This window comes from Equus przewalskii, chromosome 4 (assembly GCF_037783145.1).
Source record: "Equus przewalskii isolate Varuska chromosome 4, EquPr2, whole genome shotgun sequence".
Taxonomy (NCBI): Eukaryota; Metazoa; Chordata; class Mammalia; order Perissodactyla; family Equidae; genus Equus; species Equus przewalskii.
In genome coordinates, this window is record NC_091834.1 from 39,406,941 (window position 1) to 39,426,587 (window position 19,647).

Sequence of the window (19,647 nt, forward strand, 5' to 3'; positions counted from 1 at the left end):
GAGGCATCCACTACAGTCAATCAGCAATTACAGGTAAATAGAAACATGCATATCATCTCTGGTCAAAGGCTACATAAGGTGGTATTAAGATCAAGGAATCTCCGAGTGCTCTCTTGCTGCTGGGAGATTTCCAGTAAACTCTGCTTCAAGATAGAACTTAGCAGGAGGAGGAGAATGCTTTAGGCTGGTCCAGATGAGAACCTGAAACAAATTTGACATTTCATACCAGGCTTAGAACAACATGTGGACACCTTTTCTGCACCAGGTTAGAGAGGAATTTTCATAAAAGAGACCGTCATTAGTTCATTTATTTATGATCAATGTTTGCTGTCTAAATTAATGCTTTGGGGGCCGGCCCTGTAGCCGAGTGGTTAAGTTTGGCATTCTGCTTCAGTGGCTCAGGGTTTGCAGGTTCGGATCTGGCGCGGCCTATGCACTGCTCATCAAGCCATGCTGTGGCAGGCAACCCACATATAAAATAGAGGAAGATGGGCACAGATGTTAGCTCAGGACCAGTCCTCCTCAGGAAAAAGAGGAGGATTGGCAACAGATGTTAGCTGAGGGCTAATCTTCCTCAAAAATAAATAAATAAATGATAAATTGGTGCTTTGGCTTCAGAGAGTATTGTGTGCCATGCTCTAGCCATTTCGTTCCTTCAATATGAGTGGCAGAGATGAAGCCCCATTCTGAAGCATCATATTTTTCTTTGATGTTTAAACCCTCCTAGGGATGTCCAGGCTGGAGCCAACCTTTCTTTCAATCGTCAATTCTATGATGAGCATTGGTCCAAGCATCGAGTAGTCACTTGTATGGACTGGTCTCTCCAGGTAAGAATTGTTACTGGGATGGGACAAACTGGGCTTGTGTTCTCATGGCATTTGCATAAAAAAATAAGAGACATTTGCTCCACTACTTTGGATATGTTCACTAACCTACAATGTTCTTCTGTGCCTGTTGGTTTTCTCATTTTACTGAGGCTTCAGTTTACGTTTTGTCCTCTGTTATTCACATACATTGAGTACTCACTATGTGCTGGATACCAGACAAGGAGCCAGGCCATTCTGTCCATGAGACTGCTCTCATTAAGGTCACCTATGATTTGCCATTTGTCAAGTTCTGTGCATATTTTTAAGCTTTCATCTGCCCTGACCTCTCTTTATCATCTGCCTTAGTTGACTTCCTGGTACTTCTAAAAACAGTATCCTTCCACTGAGTTCCACAATTCTACTCTCTTCTAGTCCTCACGCTTCTCCAAGACTTCTTTTCCCTTTATTACCCTGGGGATCCTCGTGGTCATGTCCTCAACCTTTACTCTTCTTTCTGATAACGTTCTCTGTGGGAGATCAACCACCACATGGGCAGCCTGTTTATATCTCACACCCAATATCACTCCTGATTTCCGGTTTACACACCAGGTAGATCCACTCAGGTGTCCCACAGAATCTGAAACTAATCACTAACTCACTATTTCCACATATCTGACGTCCTTTTTTGCCTACTGCATTCTTTCTATGATAAAGCCATTGTAATACACCCAAGGGCCTAAAGCAGAACTTTCATCACTAACATTAGCAACTTCCTCTCCCTTATCCCCCAGACCTAGTCTGTCACCAAGACTGTCCATTTCTCCACTCATATATTCATCATCTTACATCTGTAATATTGCTAATCTTCTAACTTGTCTTTCTCAATCCACACTTGTCCACTTATAGATTTCCCTCTGGACATCTGGCCAAATAATCTTTCTAAAATGCAAATCTAATCACTTTACTCCCTGGATTAAAACTCCACATTGCCTGTAAGAAAAAGTCTAAACTCCATAGTGGAGCATTCAGAGTAAAAGCAGGTAGATTTACCAAAAGCCAGTTTGCTGAATCTCCAACTCAATTAGTTGACAATTTATGCAGCACTGAGCAGTTAAATAACATGCACAAAGGCACACAGCCTAGTTGTGGTGAGGCCAGAATTTGAACCCAGGTGGTCTGACCCCCGAGCCCATGTTCTTGACAACTATGCTATTTCCCTCTTGCGATGACAATGAAATAATAGCAATGAAGGAAAAGAAATGATTAGTCCTGGGCATTTATGCACAGCACAGTTTCTGCTTTCTTGTATTCTATGCTTTTATGGGGAATAATAATCATGGCTAGCTTTTAATTTGTGTTTCTTACGTGCTAAGCACAGTGCCAAGTGCTCTGAAGGCATTATCTTATTTCACCCTCATAACATCATATGAGGCAGCCACTATGACTATTTCCATTTTATAGCTGAAGAAATTGAGGCTCAGAGAAGCTAAGTAACTTGCTAAAAATTAACTAGGATATGGTAGAATAGTGATTTGAACCCAAGTCTTTTAGCACTTCAAGGCATATTCTGTTTACCACTGCCTCCTGCAGAAGGCCTGTGAATCTGGAACCAGGAGAGGTTATAAGTGCTGAATGATATGGGCAGGTAGCAAGTGCTTTCAGAGTTAGTGGGCATTGGGATCTGTCTCTGGTCAGACAGGGCTTCTCGGAAGACTGGGATTTAGACCAGTGGAGGGGAGAAGAGTGCGTTGTAGGCAGAGCAGCAAAAAAGACGATGTGAAGAGCCCCATTTAATTCTACTGGGGAACAGGAGAACTGAAGAGGAAGGTAATCCCCCACAACTGGACTGTCATCAGCCACCAAGTGGGTGAGTGTTCTCTCCTCTTGAATCTCCTTTCCCATGCAAACAACAGAGCACACAGTGCATGATCGTGCCGAGACTAATACAAGCAGAGTTTGCCCAGCCTCTTTCTGCCAGTGCGTGGGTGGTCTGTGAGCACTCTTGGGTGTGTGCACAGAAATCAGATCCAAGCCTGAGGATACACTTAGCTTGGCTTGTTCACTTGTTCAGAGTCTGGAAATTATACAGGAACCTTACCTGACACATTCCTCAGAGGCACTTTTACTGTGTTCCCGGGTCAGCTGATAATGCTTCCTGAGGAGGCAGCAGGGCCGGCATCAGCGGGGCTGGTCCCTGCCTGGCCTCAGCTTGCAATGGGCCATATTGCTCATGGATGGATTTGTTTCCACGTAGGGTTCTGTGTGATGTTTTTGTTGCAGGAAGTGAAACTGTAAAGGGCAGGAACTCCACCATGGAGGGACCAGTTTTGTGTAACCTGCTCATCTACACTGTAGGGAAGAGGTTTGCAGTTCTGAAAAATGTGTTTCATATGGAGCATGAGAAAGAAAGAATTGGAACCCTCAGCTCCTATATCATAACACTTTTGTGGGGTTCAAAAGACCAGGTTTACATGCTTATGGGATGGAGACTTCCTAAATGGATCTAGAATCAATCTAATTATGTTAAGAAACAAAAGAAGGATAAAGGCACAGCTTGGAGTCTAATGGTTACATGTACACCTAGGATAATTACCTGAATGGGACAGGAGGGAGCAGACGGGAAAAAAAGGAAGGAACTATAAGGTTTCTGCATAGCTTTGCTTTGATCTCCTGGGCTTCTTAAAGAAGAACACTTTAACTTTGCAACATTTACAAAATATCCACCAAACATTATTCCCTGGAAGAAATTTGGGCACTTGAGGAATTATGTCAACTTTGTCACTCATTGAACATTGTGTAGCAGAGGGGGTCAATAATGCTATCCACATACCACATAACAGATTTCCCAGACTTGCACAAAACCAGACTCATGATCTTTCTTCCACCATAGATACTCCTTTCACATGTAAATTGCATCCTCCAACATTGCAATCATCCAAGATACAAACCCAAGTGATGTCTGACAGCTCACTTGCTGCCAAATCCAATCGAATTTACAGTAGCAATGACTACCACTGACACCGATTCAAATACACTAACATGTAGATTTGGCATCTACTTTATGTCATGCCCTCTACTTCTTGCTTTTATTAGGAAATAGCTTCCTAACTGGTCATCCTACCTCAAGTCTCTACACTGTTGAGTCATTATAAGTACTTTTACCACATTGGTATTTGCACAGATTACTTATATGCTCTCAATATTACCTTGGACAAGTTGCCTGACTTCTTTTGGCTTAAGTTTCCTCATTCATAAAATTATGATAATACCTAGCTCACATGTTTACTGTGAGTATTAAGTGAGCTAATGTATTTAAAGCACTTAACATTTAAGAAGTATCTAGTACAGAAAAAGTACTCAATAAATATGACCTAGTAGTGAGAGTAGTACTAGCAGTAGTTGTGGAATGTGACTCCTACTGTCCCCAGAGTAAAGTCTCAAATCGTTAGCCTGTACTCAGTGACTTCTGTGAGGATGCCCTGGGGCATTTCCAGTCCTTTCTTCTTTTTCACCTCTTCATATAACCTGCCTCCCAGCCAAATGCTACCATCTGATGTCTCCTGAACATGTTCTTCAACTCTGCGTTAGTTAAGAAAACTTTACCTCTGGCTAGCTTAAGCAAAAAGGGGAATTTATTGGAGAACCTCTGGTGTACTTAGGGAATCCGTGGAAACGATGAAGAACTGGGACTCAAGAAGAGTGGAAACCTGGGCAGCTTGAGGGACCTCACCAATAGGATGCTGTCATAACCTGACTCATTTGCCAGCCCATAGGTTCTGTGTCTCAGTTCAAAATTTACAATAGCTAGCTTAGAGAATGTGATTTGCCTAGCTGGGTCAAGTATCAACCCTGCAATGAATTAGTTGTCCCTGGGAAGTTAGACACCTGTATATTGAGATAATCTCCAAAGATGGGAGAGTCACTGTGAAACAGGCGGATATCCAAGAGAAATCTCCTGCACCCATATTCGTGCCCTTGTCCATACTCTCTCTCTTCTCTGCTAATAACGTACTCATCTGTCAAGGCCCAACTCGAGTCTCATTTCTTCTCACAAGTCCATTCGAATTTCTCTCCCTGCCACAAGCCATGCCATCTAAAATGGTTATTTTCTCCTCTCGCTTGCTTACCTTGCTTACAACTCCCTCTTAGCACATATCGTGTTCTGCTTTTATGTTTGTGTTATAGATATTCATACATGTGTCTTACCTCCCTCTACTGAATGGTGAGTTCCCACAGAGCAAAGCATGTTATTGTTGACATTCTTGTTCCACATTTCACCGGGCACAATGCCTAACATATGCATAGGAGGCACGTGACACATGCCACAGTGGACTGGAAGGGACATGGCCTTTGAAGCCAAACAGACTTCAAGCAGGGTTCTCACTTCTTGGTTTATTAGCAAAAACCCTCAGAACAAGTTACTTACCTGGGGACTCTCGGCTTCTTCATCTGTAGGAAGGGGAAAACTGTTGCCTACTTTAGAGGATTGCAAGGACCAAATGAGTTAACTCATTATCCAGCTCAGTGTCTGGCACGTAATGGGCACTTAAAACATGTTGGTTCCCTCCTCTCCAATAAATGTCAGATTTTATTTCTCTCTAAGAACAAACAGCTTGAGAGAAGATCTGATAATTTCCGGGTAAAATTCTCCTAGGTTAAACATTGGATAATCCATTGCCATGAATAATCACAAACTTCATAATTGTTCATATTCTTTTTAAAATCATAATTTTAACATTTAAGCTTTAAATAATTGTTCAGAGATTTACATTTTATTGGAGAATAAGAAAATACAACCAGTTATGTTCAAACAAACAACAGAAAAATGCATGCTAGAGGAGACTTTGAAATCATAGAAATTTACATGAGATAAGAGTGAAGTCAGTATCTTTAGGACTTATGATCCCAGTTATAGAAATTACGCCTGAGGCACTTCACTGATATTTTATTAAAACTCTCCCTGTTTTCTAAAGGAGTTTTAAAGCCAAATAATTTAAAACATTTTTTAATGGAAAAAAGAAAAGCTATAAGTAGGAGCCAGCGATGAGACCCAGATGTGAAGCTGTGCGATATTATTCCAGACACATCTGGCTGCTCATTGGCTGCTATGGTAGTGGTGTTGATGTTTATAAAGTTGCCTTTTCACATGTGACATAGTTAAACTTCAGATGGACAGTCTGGAGACTTCTGTGTTTATCTGGATGTTAGTTTCTTTGAATGGGCTTTGAATCAAAGGCCTTTCCTAATAGGCCTTTGATTCAGCCACTGAGGAATGTTTTCTAATAAAGAATGATTACATCTCCTGGTGGCCACATTCATGTGTATCGTTGTAGGCTTAGACTTCCTCTGCATCAACCAGCAAGTTGCAACGCTCTGCAGCTTTCTTAAGTTGAGGGCGCTGAAAGAATGAAGAAAGCCACATTGAAGACTTAGGTTTAATTATTTTTGATAGGAAAAAAAGTTGATATTCAAATGTATAAGAACAGTCTTCTGTTAAATATATACACAGCATAGTGGAAAAGAAGGAAAAATTAAATTATCTGTGATCAAAGAGTGCTATGATCTGCCATAATCCTGATGCTATTTTTAATGGAGGTGCCTTATGGGAATCCCAGGTAGGAATGGCATTTTCATGAAATGTATTCTAACTCATAATTACTTCCCACAAGATTCATCCTCAGTTTGTTTAATAACACACAGCACAGAGTTCACATAGGGTGAGTAGGTGTTTCTACTCAAGGTAGAGTCCTTGCTATTTTACTGCTTGTGTTTCTTGCACTTATGTCTGTAACTGTTGGCATTATTTGACAACAAAGGATTAAATATAAGGTCTTTCCATGGAGTATAGAGTTACTAAAATAAAAAATAACATTTGTAATTCAATAGATTTTGGCACAAGTTTGTTATGTGCTGGGATTTACTAGACCCTAAATTCAGAGGTCAATAAAGCCAGTCCCTATGCTCAAAGAGCTTACAAACTAATAGGAGACACAAGTAGGAAAAAATCATAATATAATTTGACAAGTGCTTTACTTGGGGAACACATATAATGCCGAGGGAGCCAATGAGAGGCAAGGAGGGGTGATGGATGATTAGTTAGGATTGTCTGGAGAACTTGATGCCTGCATTGAGTCTTACAAGTTAATGATGTAAACCACACAGAAGAGGCATTCCAATGAGAATGAGTATCAGACTCATAAGTACAGAGGCCTTACCTATGAACCTCAGAACTAGCCCAGTGAGCCTGGGTCATGGGGTGTAGGGGTAGGATGGGGAAGGGGAAGTTGTAAGAGCTTAAGCAGAGGAAGAACAAAGTGACGGATCGTGAAAGATTCTATATGACTAAATTTTATCTTGAAAGTAATGATAAGCCATTGAAGTGTTTTAAGCAGAGGAGTGACTTGGCCAAATGTATGTTTTATAAAGTTGTATTGACAAAAAATGGAGAGTGGAGTAGGTGAGGGTGGGAACTGGGAAGTCTGGAAGCAGGAAGTCATTAGGCAGTTGTTGCCTTCACTCAGACAAGAAATTAGTTTAGGAGGCTCTCACCTTAAGGATGGAAAGAAAACATCCATTTGAAAAGTATTGAGGAAGAAGTGAAACACAGTATGTGGGATGAGAAAGAGGAGGGAGTGAAAATGAATGTGGAGTGTCTGGCCTGGGGAGCTAAGTGAATGTTAGTGAAAGGCACCAAAAGAAGGAACATTGAAGAGCAGCAGGTTTTTGTAGAAGGCAGTAAGCTCATTTTTCTATGCAGTGTATTTGATGTGTCTATGGACAGCCCTGAGAAATCCCCAGTAGGCAGTCAGCTCTAAGATCTGCAGCTCAGAGACAAATCAAGCCTAGAGATATAGATTTGAACATTGTCAGCATATTAATGCTTATTAAGGCCTTTGGAGTAGATGAGAACACCCAGGGAGAACGTGTAGACAAAGATAAAAAAGAGGGCAAACAGCAGCCCCTCTTGGAATTTGTAACAGAAGGAGAACCTGTAGGGACTGAAAAAGAGTGGTCAGGAAGAAAATGAGGAGAGAATGATGTAATGGAAGGCAAGGTAGGAGAAAGGAGGGAGTAACCAAATGTCCGATAATATAGAGAGGGCCAGCCACGTGTGCAGTTTGGTATTTTTTGACTCCAGCAAGCGCCTGTGGAACATTGGAGGCAGAAACCAGATTGCAGTAGGTCCAGTCTGTAGTTGGTATTAAATATGCCGCAACTTAAAAAGGAAGTGCCATTTTAAGTATGTAATATAGCATGCGTATGTAGGAATAAGAAAGTTTTCCTTGTGTTGTCATCTTGGCCTAATTCCTCCTTGTTATCTCTTCCATTCAGTACCCTGAGCTGATGGTCGCTTCCTACAACAACAATGAAGATGCTCCCCATGAACCAGATGGAGTGGCCTTGGTTTGGAACATGAAGTTTAAGAAAACCACACCAGAATACGTCTTCCACTGTCAGGTAGGAGTCAGCATAGTAAAAATAACTTACATCCCCCTCTAGACCAAATATAGTTCATGCTGCATTGCATCTGTCTTATGTGGAGAGGACGAACTGAGTTTAAAAATGGAATTGTTGACAATTTTGGAAAATTCCCCCACAGTAACCTAATGTTTTGGGAAAGTGGCAACCCTCTCCAAACAGTTAGGAAGCCTGGTTGGGGACTGTGTGTCATTTTCTTTCTATTTAAAACAGCCCCCATGAGGATGAGTTTATAAAGACCTCGCACTTATGAAGAAATCCTGGTACACCACTTCCTCTGCTTAGCAGCAACATGTGCTTGCCCACCCACGTGGACATCGTCAGAATACTACCATTTCAAGCTCCCTCCTCTTTCTTAAATGCAGCTGAGTGGGATTTTGCCAATTTTAAGTTTATGGGCGCCATCTTGCTTACAGATAATATTTTTGTAGCCAGTTTAGGGGAATACTTATCACAAACATTTCTTGAATTGTTGAGAAATATAGATGCTATTTCCAGTTTGCAAGTGCAGAGATCATTCCACATCGTTTTGGATATTTTACTCCTTGTGTCTGCTGACACATTTGTCTTCTCTTCCATTCAATACAATAAAGGCCGAAATTATGTTACACTTGCACACATTCGGCTTTGCCTCTGCCTAAATAATAGGCCTCAGAAGTGGCCAGTACCCCAACCCCTTTATTAATACCCCTATCCTGTGATTATGCACAGGAAAGTGCAAAACAAACATTCCAGCTTATAGTTTCAGTTCCTCAAATATTATGATTCAGAGGAACTGAGAGGCAGATTACTCCAAATACAAATACATCGGCTGGAGCGGGTGGGAAACCTGTTGATACTTGGAAGCTTAGTGCCATTTTCTATCTAAGAGCTGAGTATCTTTTTGAACTAAACTATGTTTAGACTTTAGAACATTATCAGATATAATTTGAGGAACAGGAGCTGCTGGAATAAAAGTCCCAGCTTCAACCTGATTGAGTAACCTCTAACTCTGGCCATGTTTTTCTAATTTGCTATCTTAAAAACAACAAGAAGTCTAGGTCTGCATAGTAAATAACCTTTATTTTTTGAACCTTTGAAATAAGAACAGTTTTTTCTTTCTTTTTTTTTAAGATTATCAAATTTGTCAGCTTGATATGCTCTTTCTGTAAACATAGAAGCACAAAATCCTAATTTTGTTCAGTCACAAGAGGTTTGATGAATTACCAGGAAAATACTAAAAGGATTATAGGATAAGCAGAAGCACATTTTTGAAAAACAGTGCCATTTAAATTATTTTGATATTACAGAATGCATATCTTGAATTTTAAAAAATATAAGGGGTAACATATTATATTGTTTTAGTCAATGTACATGATGTTAATCATAATTAAAATCTTTTTATTATATTAACTGACTATTGGTGGCCTGTGATAACAGTTTGGTAATGTGCTTAATATTCACAACATTGCATAGTAAAGAGGTCAGTAGGAGCATAATAATGCTGAGTGAAGAAGCAAATTCCAAAGGTCTTTGTAATTAACTGGAATTTTAAAATTACTTGTTTTATTACAGAATAGGCAATACCAATACTGATTGAAAAGAGCATCGTTTCTTTCCTCTCCTAGTATCTTTGGGATCATTTACTAAAGATTTTACCAACAAGGATTTAGTTTCACTTTTAGATTCTCCCTTAAATGATCCAGTATATGTATTTTAGAAGAAAATATACTCTTGATTTTTTTTTTTTTTAAGTCAGAAGTACTCTGAATACCAAAAGATGCTGACTAAAATTTCTCTGTATTTTCCAAATTCCTGCTACCACCTTCACTTCATCTGGTGACCAGAAACAAACGGGGGTTCTAAACTCTACCTGGCATCCTCCCTGAGAAAATGAGCATTCTAATACTTTTAAACTTTGGGCTTGATTAAATGACATGTGTGAAAGACCATGAAGACCCTCAGACTCGAGGTATCAAATAGAAGCTACTCAGTTTAACCAAACACATATTCAAAGATATCGAAAATCATGATTGTGCTACTCAGATATAAATAATAAGTAGTTCCTATAAATGACCCTCAATATTTATGAAAAACATGTTTAGAAAAGCTTATGAAAACCTAAATTACTGAATACCACTATAGTACCTAGTTTCTGTTATTCAATTATTTCTCTTAAACTGATCTAGCTGTAGGAGACGGAATGTATCACCAGCTTTGGGAAGGTGAAAAAGGGGATAACTTTGATTCTTCTCCAGAGAGAAGGAGAAGGAAGAAGTGGGCAGAGCAAAAGTAATTATCAAGCCCTTCTGAGGACCACTCGTGTATTAGTCAGGGTTTTCCAGAGAAACAGAACCAATAGTATAGAGAGAGATAGAGAAAGAGAGTGACAGAGACATATACAAACACAGACCCACAGAGACACACTCTGTCTGTCTATATTTATAGAGAGAGAGAGGGAGGGAGGGAGACAGAGACGGTGGCAGAGACAGAGAGATTTAGAATTTGGTACTTCTTCGGAAGCCTGTCTTTGCTCTTAAGGCCTTCAGCTGATTGGATGAGGCCTACCCACATTATGGAGGATAATCTACTTTACTCAAAATCTACTGATTTAAATGTTAATCACATCTAAAACATACCTTCACACTAACATTTGGACTTGTATTTGACCAAAAACCTAGGTACCATAGCCTAGCCAAGTTGACGCATAAAATTAACCATCATCCCTGGATTTCATCTAAGAGCAATCCAGGAAACCAATATCTTTCACAACTCCTAAAGTCCTACTAATTTCAGATCACTTTGGGCTAATAGCAAATGTACCTAGAGTGACCAACTTTGAAATTGTTAGACAGTAAGTGAATGGGACCTTTCCTAAGAGGTAAGAAAAAAACAGTAATCTGAGGACATAGGGAATGTCTCTGTGACATTGAATCTATTAAAAAGCAAAAGATACTAATATGTATTGAGAATGTACCCTTTACATTCATTGTTGTAAGTTCCTCTCACCACCTGTGGCTTAGAGAAGTCATGAAACTAGGGCGGGTGCCTGTGACTAGCGAAGCCTGGTTGGAAGTCAGCTCGAAGCCCATGTAGTGCCTCATGCTGCATTAGGAGCGGATTCAGCCAGGTGACACCATGCAGGTGTGTGGTGTGGCATGGGGCAGGGGGAGGGATGAATAGAAAAAAATGGAACAGAGCTGTGTTTTCCATCTTAGCTGATCATTGCAATCACCAGGGCAACCTTAAGAATTACTCATGCCTGCATTCTGCCACAGAGACTGATTTAACTAGTCTGGGGTTCAGCCTGGGCAGTTTTAAACGCTCCCAAGTGATTTGAATATGCAGTAATAGTTGAACACCACTGGAAAGTAGAGGAGAGATGAAGAAAGGGGATGATAAGGTGGCAAAACTAGTCAGCATCTTTATTGGAAATGTGGGACTTTTATTTTTGTCCCACAGTTCCATTTTCCTCTTTGACCCAAACTAGAGAGGCATTTCTTGCCTTTATTGCTCTGATGCTGATCTCCTAGCTGACCGTATCTGAGAAATTCCCTAACCGACTCGCCTGCCCCTTCCCACTCCACGTCTCCCCACTCTCACAAACACACTCACTTTCTCTAGCTCACTCGTTGCTGGGATCTGCTTTTGCAGTGGGTAGTCAGAAGACCCCAAGTTGTTTTTCCGGGAATGGGCCTAAGACCACATTGAACATGACATTAGGGACGCTGTGCATGGGAGAGTACTGTTTGGGATAGTGGGATAGTTACACACCTTGCCACAGTCGATATCCATGACGTTAGGGTAAAAGCCAGGTAAATATCAATGGCTACCAAAAGAAAACAAAAGTGCTCTGATACTGTGTATGACTGAGCTGATAAGAGACCAAACCAGAGTAACTTGGGCACCCAGGGAAGTCATAGATGAATTAGTGGATGGAGGTGAGGTGGGGAGAAAAATGATACGGGCGGTTTGGTTACCATGCACTGAACTCTAATAGCTATAGATAACTACATTTGTCTTTTATTTTACATTTTCCTAGCACTTCTGCCTTCATAATCTCATTGATCCTTATAACAGGGAAGCAGAAAAGATGTTATTAATCTCCTTTTCCAATTGAGAGATTTTGCACTTTAGGACTTCCCCAGCTAGTAAGCAGTAGAACCGGATCCAAGGCTCATTCTACGTCTACATGATGCCGTCTCCTGGGCTGTGTCCAATGATGGGACACTGTGGGGCTTGACAGCAAAGGCTGCACGGTTCATTGGAGGTGTATTTTTGGTGGCCTGCCACTTATAAGATATTGGTTAGACGTGGTCCCAGAGGTGGCTCTCTTTACCATCTTCTAAACCTAGAGGGGAATTTGGAGAGCCCACAGAATTAAAATCCATGTGAGAAAAACGAAGACCCACCCCTCACTGACCTATCACTCTCCTTCTACCTCCTGTCTGATGTTTGGTAAAGCTTATTTATTTACAACTGGTACCTTTTAGACACTCTCTCACTGAGATCAGGTAGTTGGAATGTGTTTCCACACTCTCCTGTGATGTTGCAATAACTTCAAATTGAGACAGTTTGCTTGGTCAGAACCTCTTTCCTGCGGATAGGGAGAAGCAGCGGGTGCCTTATGATGATTGTACTTTTATCATTTTGGAATAATCACATTAGCCATCGATTTTTTGCTGATCTCTGCAGATTCTTCATGTTTTTCACAAGGATGTAATTGCAAATTAATTCAATGGCTCAGAAAAGCATCATTTCAGGCACTAGAAAGTAAAGGCATAAGAAGAAGACATCAGGTTCAGTGTTCTTTAGCAAAGACTGACAGGCTTTTAGCCTAATCATAAAAAGATTACAGAATGAAGGCTCATTTCTCTCTGTTAAGAATAGTAAGGCCAAGTACCTTCTACTTCTGTGGGCAGTTTCATGTCTTTGCTAAACTGAATTTTTCGTGTGGGCTCTGGTCCTGCATTTTCTCTTTTCATTTCAATAAGAGCTGTCCATACTTGGAAAATATCGGTGGACTCTGCATAGAAATCAGCCACTCAGCCCCACCACACAGTCTGGCAGCTCTCCTGCCGTCTTCTGTAGTGGCTTCCACACACTGTCATTAGATTATGCCTTCTGACCACCCTGCGTTGCTTACCCTGGTGTGGTCTTTCTCTTTTAAATGGAATGAATAGAATCAGAAATATATATCTTAGAATTATCTGCATTGAGGTAAGTGGAGAAGCTATATTTAGAGGCTTGGTCAGAGGTTTTTATTTTTACTTTTATTTTTTCCCGATTTAATTTCTTTGTTCTTGGCATTCTCTTTTTAAGCATTATCTGACAATGACATGAAACTGACGATGACCTAAAACCCTCACTGTTTCAGGCGGAAAGTAGAATGTAAAGTGAGGTGATACCAACTAACCTCATTTGTTCCAGTGTTTAAAATCCTCAGCTGACTTTTTTCTCATATGTGGCTTCACTTCTCACGAAGATGAGATTGCAGCTCACGGCTTTAGCCATCCAGCATTTGGTTCTGCGTGAGGTTCCCACTGACCTTGAAGAGAGTTCCCCCATGAGGAGTGATGGTAACACAGGAGGGAATGTGGGCTGGTGGTTAGAAGAAGGGATGGAAAGTCAGGACTTGCAGCTTTGCTCCTAGCTGACCACACTGCAGAGGGACCTGGGGGGTTGTCGAGGCTTTGTTGTCATGTCGTGGAAAGCAGACTTCCTCCAGTCTCTGGTGGAACTATGGTTTATTGTACTAAACTTGATTTCTTCTCCCATCATTTTTGTCCCTCCCCCAGCCCAGATGATGGTACATAATCCAAATCGACAAAACAGCGATGGACACAAAGATATAAATTAATTTAAATGCATTTTCCAAGGTATATTACGACCAGAGAAGTGTTATAATTTGACTTGAGGATTTTTATTTTATTTTAATTAAAGGAAGGGTAACATTTTTATGGCCTTGCTGATAAAAGAAAATAAAGGCATTTTCTAAGCTTTTCTCTTGGATGTGGCAAGGAGTGGTTACTCAGTAGAAGTCAAAAAGAGAAGGAGATGAAAGAAAAGAAAGTTCTTTGACAACTAGGGCTAGATATTCAAAATGAGTTCCTGGGATGACAAAATGAAAGCATGTAATAGGTGCTTAGTAATTGGAGAACAGAGTCCCTGGACAAGAACGTGCTAACTAATGTAAGTAAGACTCAAACAGTTTTCAAATGCAATTCTGGATGTACTGCAGGCTGGAGAAACCCAGAAGAGGAAATAGCAACCATTGCTGCATAGACTGTAATACACATTTCCAAGTAAACAGTTATGGAAAATTAAAGAATACCTATGACATAGAGGTAAAATTAAGCTCTTATATTAAAGATTCAAATTATATGGATCAGACAAGAGAAACAGCAGCACAGCAGTGCTATGTTGTGCCTTTAGGAAAAGACATAAGAGAGTTTAAATATACCTGCTGAAGTGAAAAGCAGACATTTGGAGACACTTCTTTTATGCCAATTGCGTATGACTGGTCTGACAATCATGGCTTGAACTAGACACTGACACTTATTAAATGAAACAGCAGGAACTTCTTTTTCGGTTTTGGCCCAGGAAGCTGGAAGCAGAAAATCTGCCTTGCCAGCTTTCATTCTTTATCTGCCCTCTTTCTGGAATCTTCTCCAAAAAGTAACACAAGAAGAAGCAGAATTGATCAGTGGGATTCATCTAGGGAAATTAGAATTATCACCAGGATTATAGCGAACAGCTTGTATTACTGACGATTCCTTATCTGAAAATAGCAGTGGAGGAGACTATGTACGGTACCAGCGACCGAGTGAGCTGCGTGATGCAGAGGATGCCGTGAGAATACACCTCCAAACAAATTGCTTTTAAATTGTTTTCTTTGTCTAACCATGTCCTATCGCAAGCGATCAAACTGAAGTTTAATATTCTTACGAAAACTCAGACTTGCTAGCATTTGTTCTGCCCCATTAATGTGCATATGTGTTAGAGGCACAAAACCCCAACATTGAAGATTTTGTTCAGTTCCCTACATGTCCTTCTTTTTCTTCTAACGCTGTATGCTATAACTGTCTGAACTGGGCTTTCTGCAGTCGTGCTTCATGAAGGAATTGCCCCAGGAATTATTGATGCTGTGTAATGAAAACCAAATGGCAATATGAGTAAGTTTTCTGCCTGTCACTACCCTTGTCCTCACCACCCTCCCACCCAGCCATTCCCTGAGGTCAGAGGACCTTTGGTCTAAGGGAAATGGGTGTTCTCAGGGGTCTGGGCTGAATACTGATGGGGTTCTACCTACTTCTTAGGACTATTGTGAGGATACAAGAGGCAATAGAATATAGATATATTAGTCTGGTCAGGATGCCATAGCAAAACATCACAGACTGTGTAGCTTATATAACAGAAAATAATTTTCCCACAGTTCTGGAGACTGGTAAGTCCAAGATGAAGGTACCAGCCATTTTGGTTTCTGGTGAGGACTCTCTTCCTGGCTTGCAGACAACTGCCTTCTCGATATGTCCTCACATGGCAGAGAGAGAGAGAGAGAGAGAGAGGGAAAGCAAGCTCTTCTAGTGTCTAATACATCATGACCTCATCTAAACCTGATTACCTCTCAAAGGCCCTATCTGCAAATTCCATCACACTGGGGGTTAGGGCTTCAGCAATGAGAATTTGGGGGGGTACATAATTCAGTCTATAGCAATAGGTAAACCTGCTTTGAAAAGATTAAAGTATTCTCCTGGGCCAGCCCCAGTGGCCTAGTGGTTAAGTTTGGTGCACTCTGCTTCAGTGGTCTGGGTTCAGTTCCTGGGCCTGGACCTACGGCACTCGTCAGTGACCATGGTGTGGCAGCGGCCCACATACAAAATAGAGGAAGATCAGCAACAGATGTTAGGTCAAGGTGAATCTTCCTCAGCTGAAAAAAGGATAAAAGTATTCTCTTTACAATTGGTTGTTTCACTATGACTGCATGGTAGTCACTTGGGAGGAAGCTTAAAACTTGGCATTCTTTTTTTTTTTTCGCTTGTATATATTCCTAAAGAAATTTCACCTAACTTAGATTCATTCATTCATTCAACAGATATTTATGGGATATCCACCATGACCAGGTCCTCACAGCAACACTTGGCTGGAGCCGAGAGAGGCTGTTCCCTCTCCACAAGAACTCTTCAATTTGCCCCAATCCCCACCACGCCTTATTTTCCATCACCTTGCCAGCTCCTCTCACGTTCGTCAGATCCCTATATGTGCTTTTTATGTACAAATGCCAAATGAAGAGGGAGCGTGAGACAATTCCAAAGTTCTCTCATCCCAATCATTTAAACATTTGTTTCATAACTAAATGATGATGAGATATTTACTGAATCCTGGGAGGCAGTTTAGCACATAGTGGTTAAGAGTGGGCTATATGCCCATACAGCCTGGGATTATAATTCAGCTCCCACCACTTAGAAGTTCTGTGACCTTGGGCAAGTCATACATGAAAGAAAAATAGTAAATGAGTACATATAAATCACTTAGTTTCAGGCACAGAGTAGGTACTCAGTGAACATCAGTTACAATTATTATCTAATGTGCAGGAATGAAATTCAAAATATCTGTATGGCACTGTCCAAATGCATGGATGTGCGCCCCCATTTGTGTCGAGCATTCCATCTTTAGCTGATGAATTTCGGAGGTGGTGACTGAGGGGCACAGGAGGGAGGGACCAGGATGGCCAGGCAGTGGGGGAGCCCTGGGAGACCATGGGGGAAAGTATCTTACCAACAAGTACAGAATGATCTCATTATTTTAATAACTGGTGGTGTACTGGCTTGAATATCATCTCTGCTCCTCCGCTTCTGCCGTGTGCTAGGTACAGGTGCCTTTGCTTCCTTGGCTTCGTTCTTCACACTGATTGCCTCAGGCACAGGCTTCGTAAAGGAACCCTCTGGTCTCTACATAGTCATATGGCTGCACTGAAGTCTTTACAAACTAGCTGGCCATTTGCCATGTTGAACCCACTCCACAGACCCTGGAGCAACAGTAAGGAAGGTGGGGTTGACCAATGTTCTGCTTTCATCTAAGACCAGATTAGTGTCTCTTTTAATAGCTGTCCCTCCTGAAGACACATGATCCAGGGCCACCCTGGGTGGGGCCTCCATTCTCCGAAATATCAGATTGTGCTTTTCCTTGATCCTGCCACATTTAATAAGGGCAGAAGCAGGTTTAAAAGAATACCAGGTGGTCTAAAAGGAAAGAGAAATCTCAGTAGGGCAACCTGTTCTCTCAGAAGTGTGGGTAAGAAGAACCCCATTCCAGGAAAGGACACAGTGAGCAGCAGAGGCGTGGACTGTGGTGCTGCCCTCGGTCAGGTAAGCATCTGCCAAGACTGTTCTAGACGTCTACCAGCTCCGAGGGGGCCTGCACGTTGCTTTGGTATCTTTATATTCTAGGCCCGGACCTCCCTCTGGACTTTAGGGCATCTATTTCTAAAAAATAGACCTTTTTCTCCCCCTCTACAAACTTAACTAAAACCTTCTGGTCTGTCTGAGTATCTTCAAGTTGCCTAATATCATCAGATGAAAAGGGTTGTTTGAACATGCCGTGTTATTAATGAATACAGAGATGTTCGTATGTCCCAGTAGTCACATTATTAATTTAATTCATTTCAGATGGTAGCTCTCAGAAAAGGGCTATTCTTCCAATTTTTGTGGTTAATTTTTGAAATTATTTGAAAGCATTATTATCACAGAGAATTTGTGATGTTGAGTCATCATCCTTACTTCCGGGGAAAGTTTTCTAACCTTTATCGTAAGAAGCAGTCTATACTTTGCTTTATCATGCTTATATTTGATTTATTTTAAAATGATATCTTCATTGTTAGCCAAAAAATCAAAAAGATGTTGCTTTTCTTAGGCAAAAGATTTAGCTTAGTCGATTTTTAATTGTCATCTCCCCATAGATGTACTGAGTTTATATCTTACATGCTTCAAATCATTGTTGCCATAATCATTTTCTCTCTACACTTTTTTTGTCATTGTTCTCTAAAGCTGATGTTTTCTCCTTTTCTACTTGTTTAAAAAGTGTTTCCAGCACCCGTGTACCATAAGGTGTGTTATTTAACAGTGCTTCTTTGCTTCTTGATAACTTGGCCTGGTGTTATATTGAGTTGTTGAAATTGAATTTATTCCTTATATACAACAAAAACCTTTATTTCTTTAAAATAAGTTTGTTCGAAGTGTGGTCTTCTGAAAAGAGAAAGGGACAGGAGCAAAAATTGTACACAAGTGCCCACACTCATATAAATGCACACACACACCCATGACTCTCAAATCCTAGTCAAAAGCTATATTTCATAAAAGAGAATTATAGTAATGTTGATGGTTTGCCAAAACCTCAAGCAGTGACAAAATCCACAGAGTGTCCTGAAAGGGATGCCTTTGCAAAACCATGCCTCTCCAGATGGTTTAGATTAGAGATGTTTAAAAACACATGGCAGCGTTAGTTTGGTTTAGAATTCATAGTTAATTCAGTAGATAAAATAATGCAAATTTGAAACCCTAGCCTGTGTATCAGAAAAATCATCAAATCTTATGATTGCTCTTAGGGGAGGCTGGTATGCGATGTGTTGATTTTTAAATGATCTAATTGAAATAATAAAATTAAGCAAGAAGGAGTAAAAAAGGATTGAAAATACAAGAGAATAAGTAAAAACTTTCTTCTCTGCAGAATATTTATTCCTTTGAGCTGTCACATCCAATCAATTTGTGTGGGATTCGACAGCCAATTGTCATTTCCTGAGATAAACTATGTAAAGAGGTTGTGTTACAGAGACAGCATGAAGAAATGGACAAAAATAATTCCAGAGCATGAAGTGGTGAGGCCAGAATGTTCTGAAAGCCCACGAAGTGTCGCCAGGACCCCCTCACCTTGCTAAGAACAGCAGATAAGCAACTTAGGCACAAGTTTTCCCTTTGGCTTATTCAGCTTTGCCCCTGCACATACTATTTCTAAAAGAGAGTGCCCTTGGTCTACATTTTAGTAAATTATTTTGCCTTATGTGGTTTTTTAGTCTTGGGGCAGGGGGCGTTCTGTGTGAACGGTGATGTCGCACACTGTGTTCTCTGGCACAAGATGCATAACAGTTAGCCTGGGGCCCGGAAAGGCTCCATCCCTAAAAGCCTGGCTCCCACTGTCCCCTTCCTTGTGTCTAAAATCAAAAGTATCCCACCCTCTGGTCCTACAGCTGGGCAGCGGCAAACAGCTCCTGGAAAAGACCTTCTGTATTAATATAATGATGTATATTATCATGTGCTACCTGCGGCACAAATAAAAGCATTCAGCTATGTTCAAATTGCCACTAGAAGAATGTTCACCCAATGGCTCA

At 40.8% G+C, this 19,647-nt stretch overlaps 1 protein-coding gene and 1 long non-coding RNA gene across 5 annotated transcripts in view; both read left to right on the forward strand.

Annotated features, from left to right (window-relative positions):
* Nucleotides 1-19,647, forward strand: part of DYNC1I1 (dynein cytoplasmic 1 intermediate chain 1) — a 282,561-nt gene that overhangs the window by 175,624 nt on the left and 87,290 nt on the right. For all 4 annotated transcript variants that reach the window (XM_070615670.1, XM_070615669.1, XM_070615666.1 and 1 more), the window contains 2 exons: nucleotides 728-827; nucleotides 8,139-8,264. In XM_070615670.1, coding sequence (XP_070471771.1) covers nucleotides 728-827; nucleotides 8,139-8,264 — 226 coding nt within the window. The remainder of the gene's footprint in view (nucleotides 1-727; nucleotides 828-8,138; nucleotides 8,265-19,647) is intronic.
* Nucleotides 13,668-16,770, forward strand: LOC139082790 (uncharacterized). Its single transcript, XR_011539033.1, has 2 exons — nucleotides 13,668-15,439; nucleotides 16,360-16,770. It is a non-coding gene; the product is annotated as an uncharacterized lncRNA (long non-coding RNA).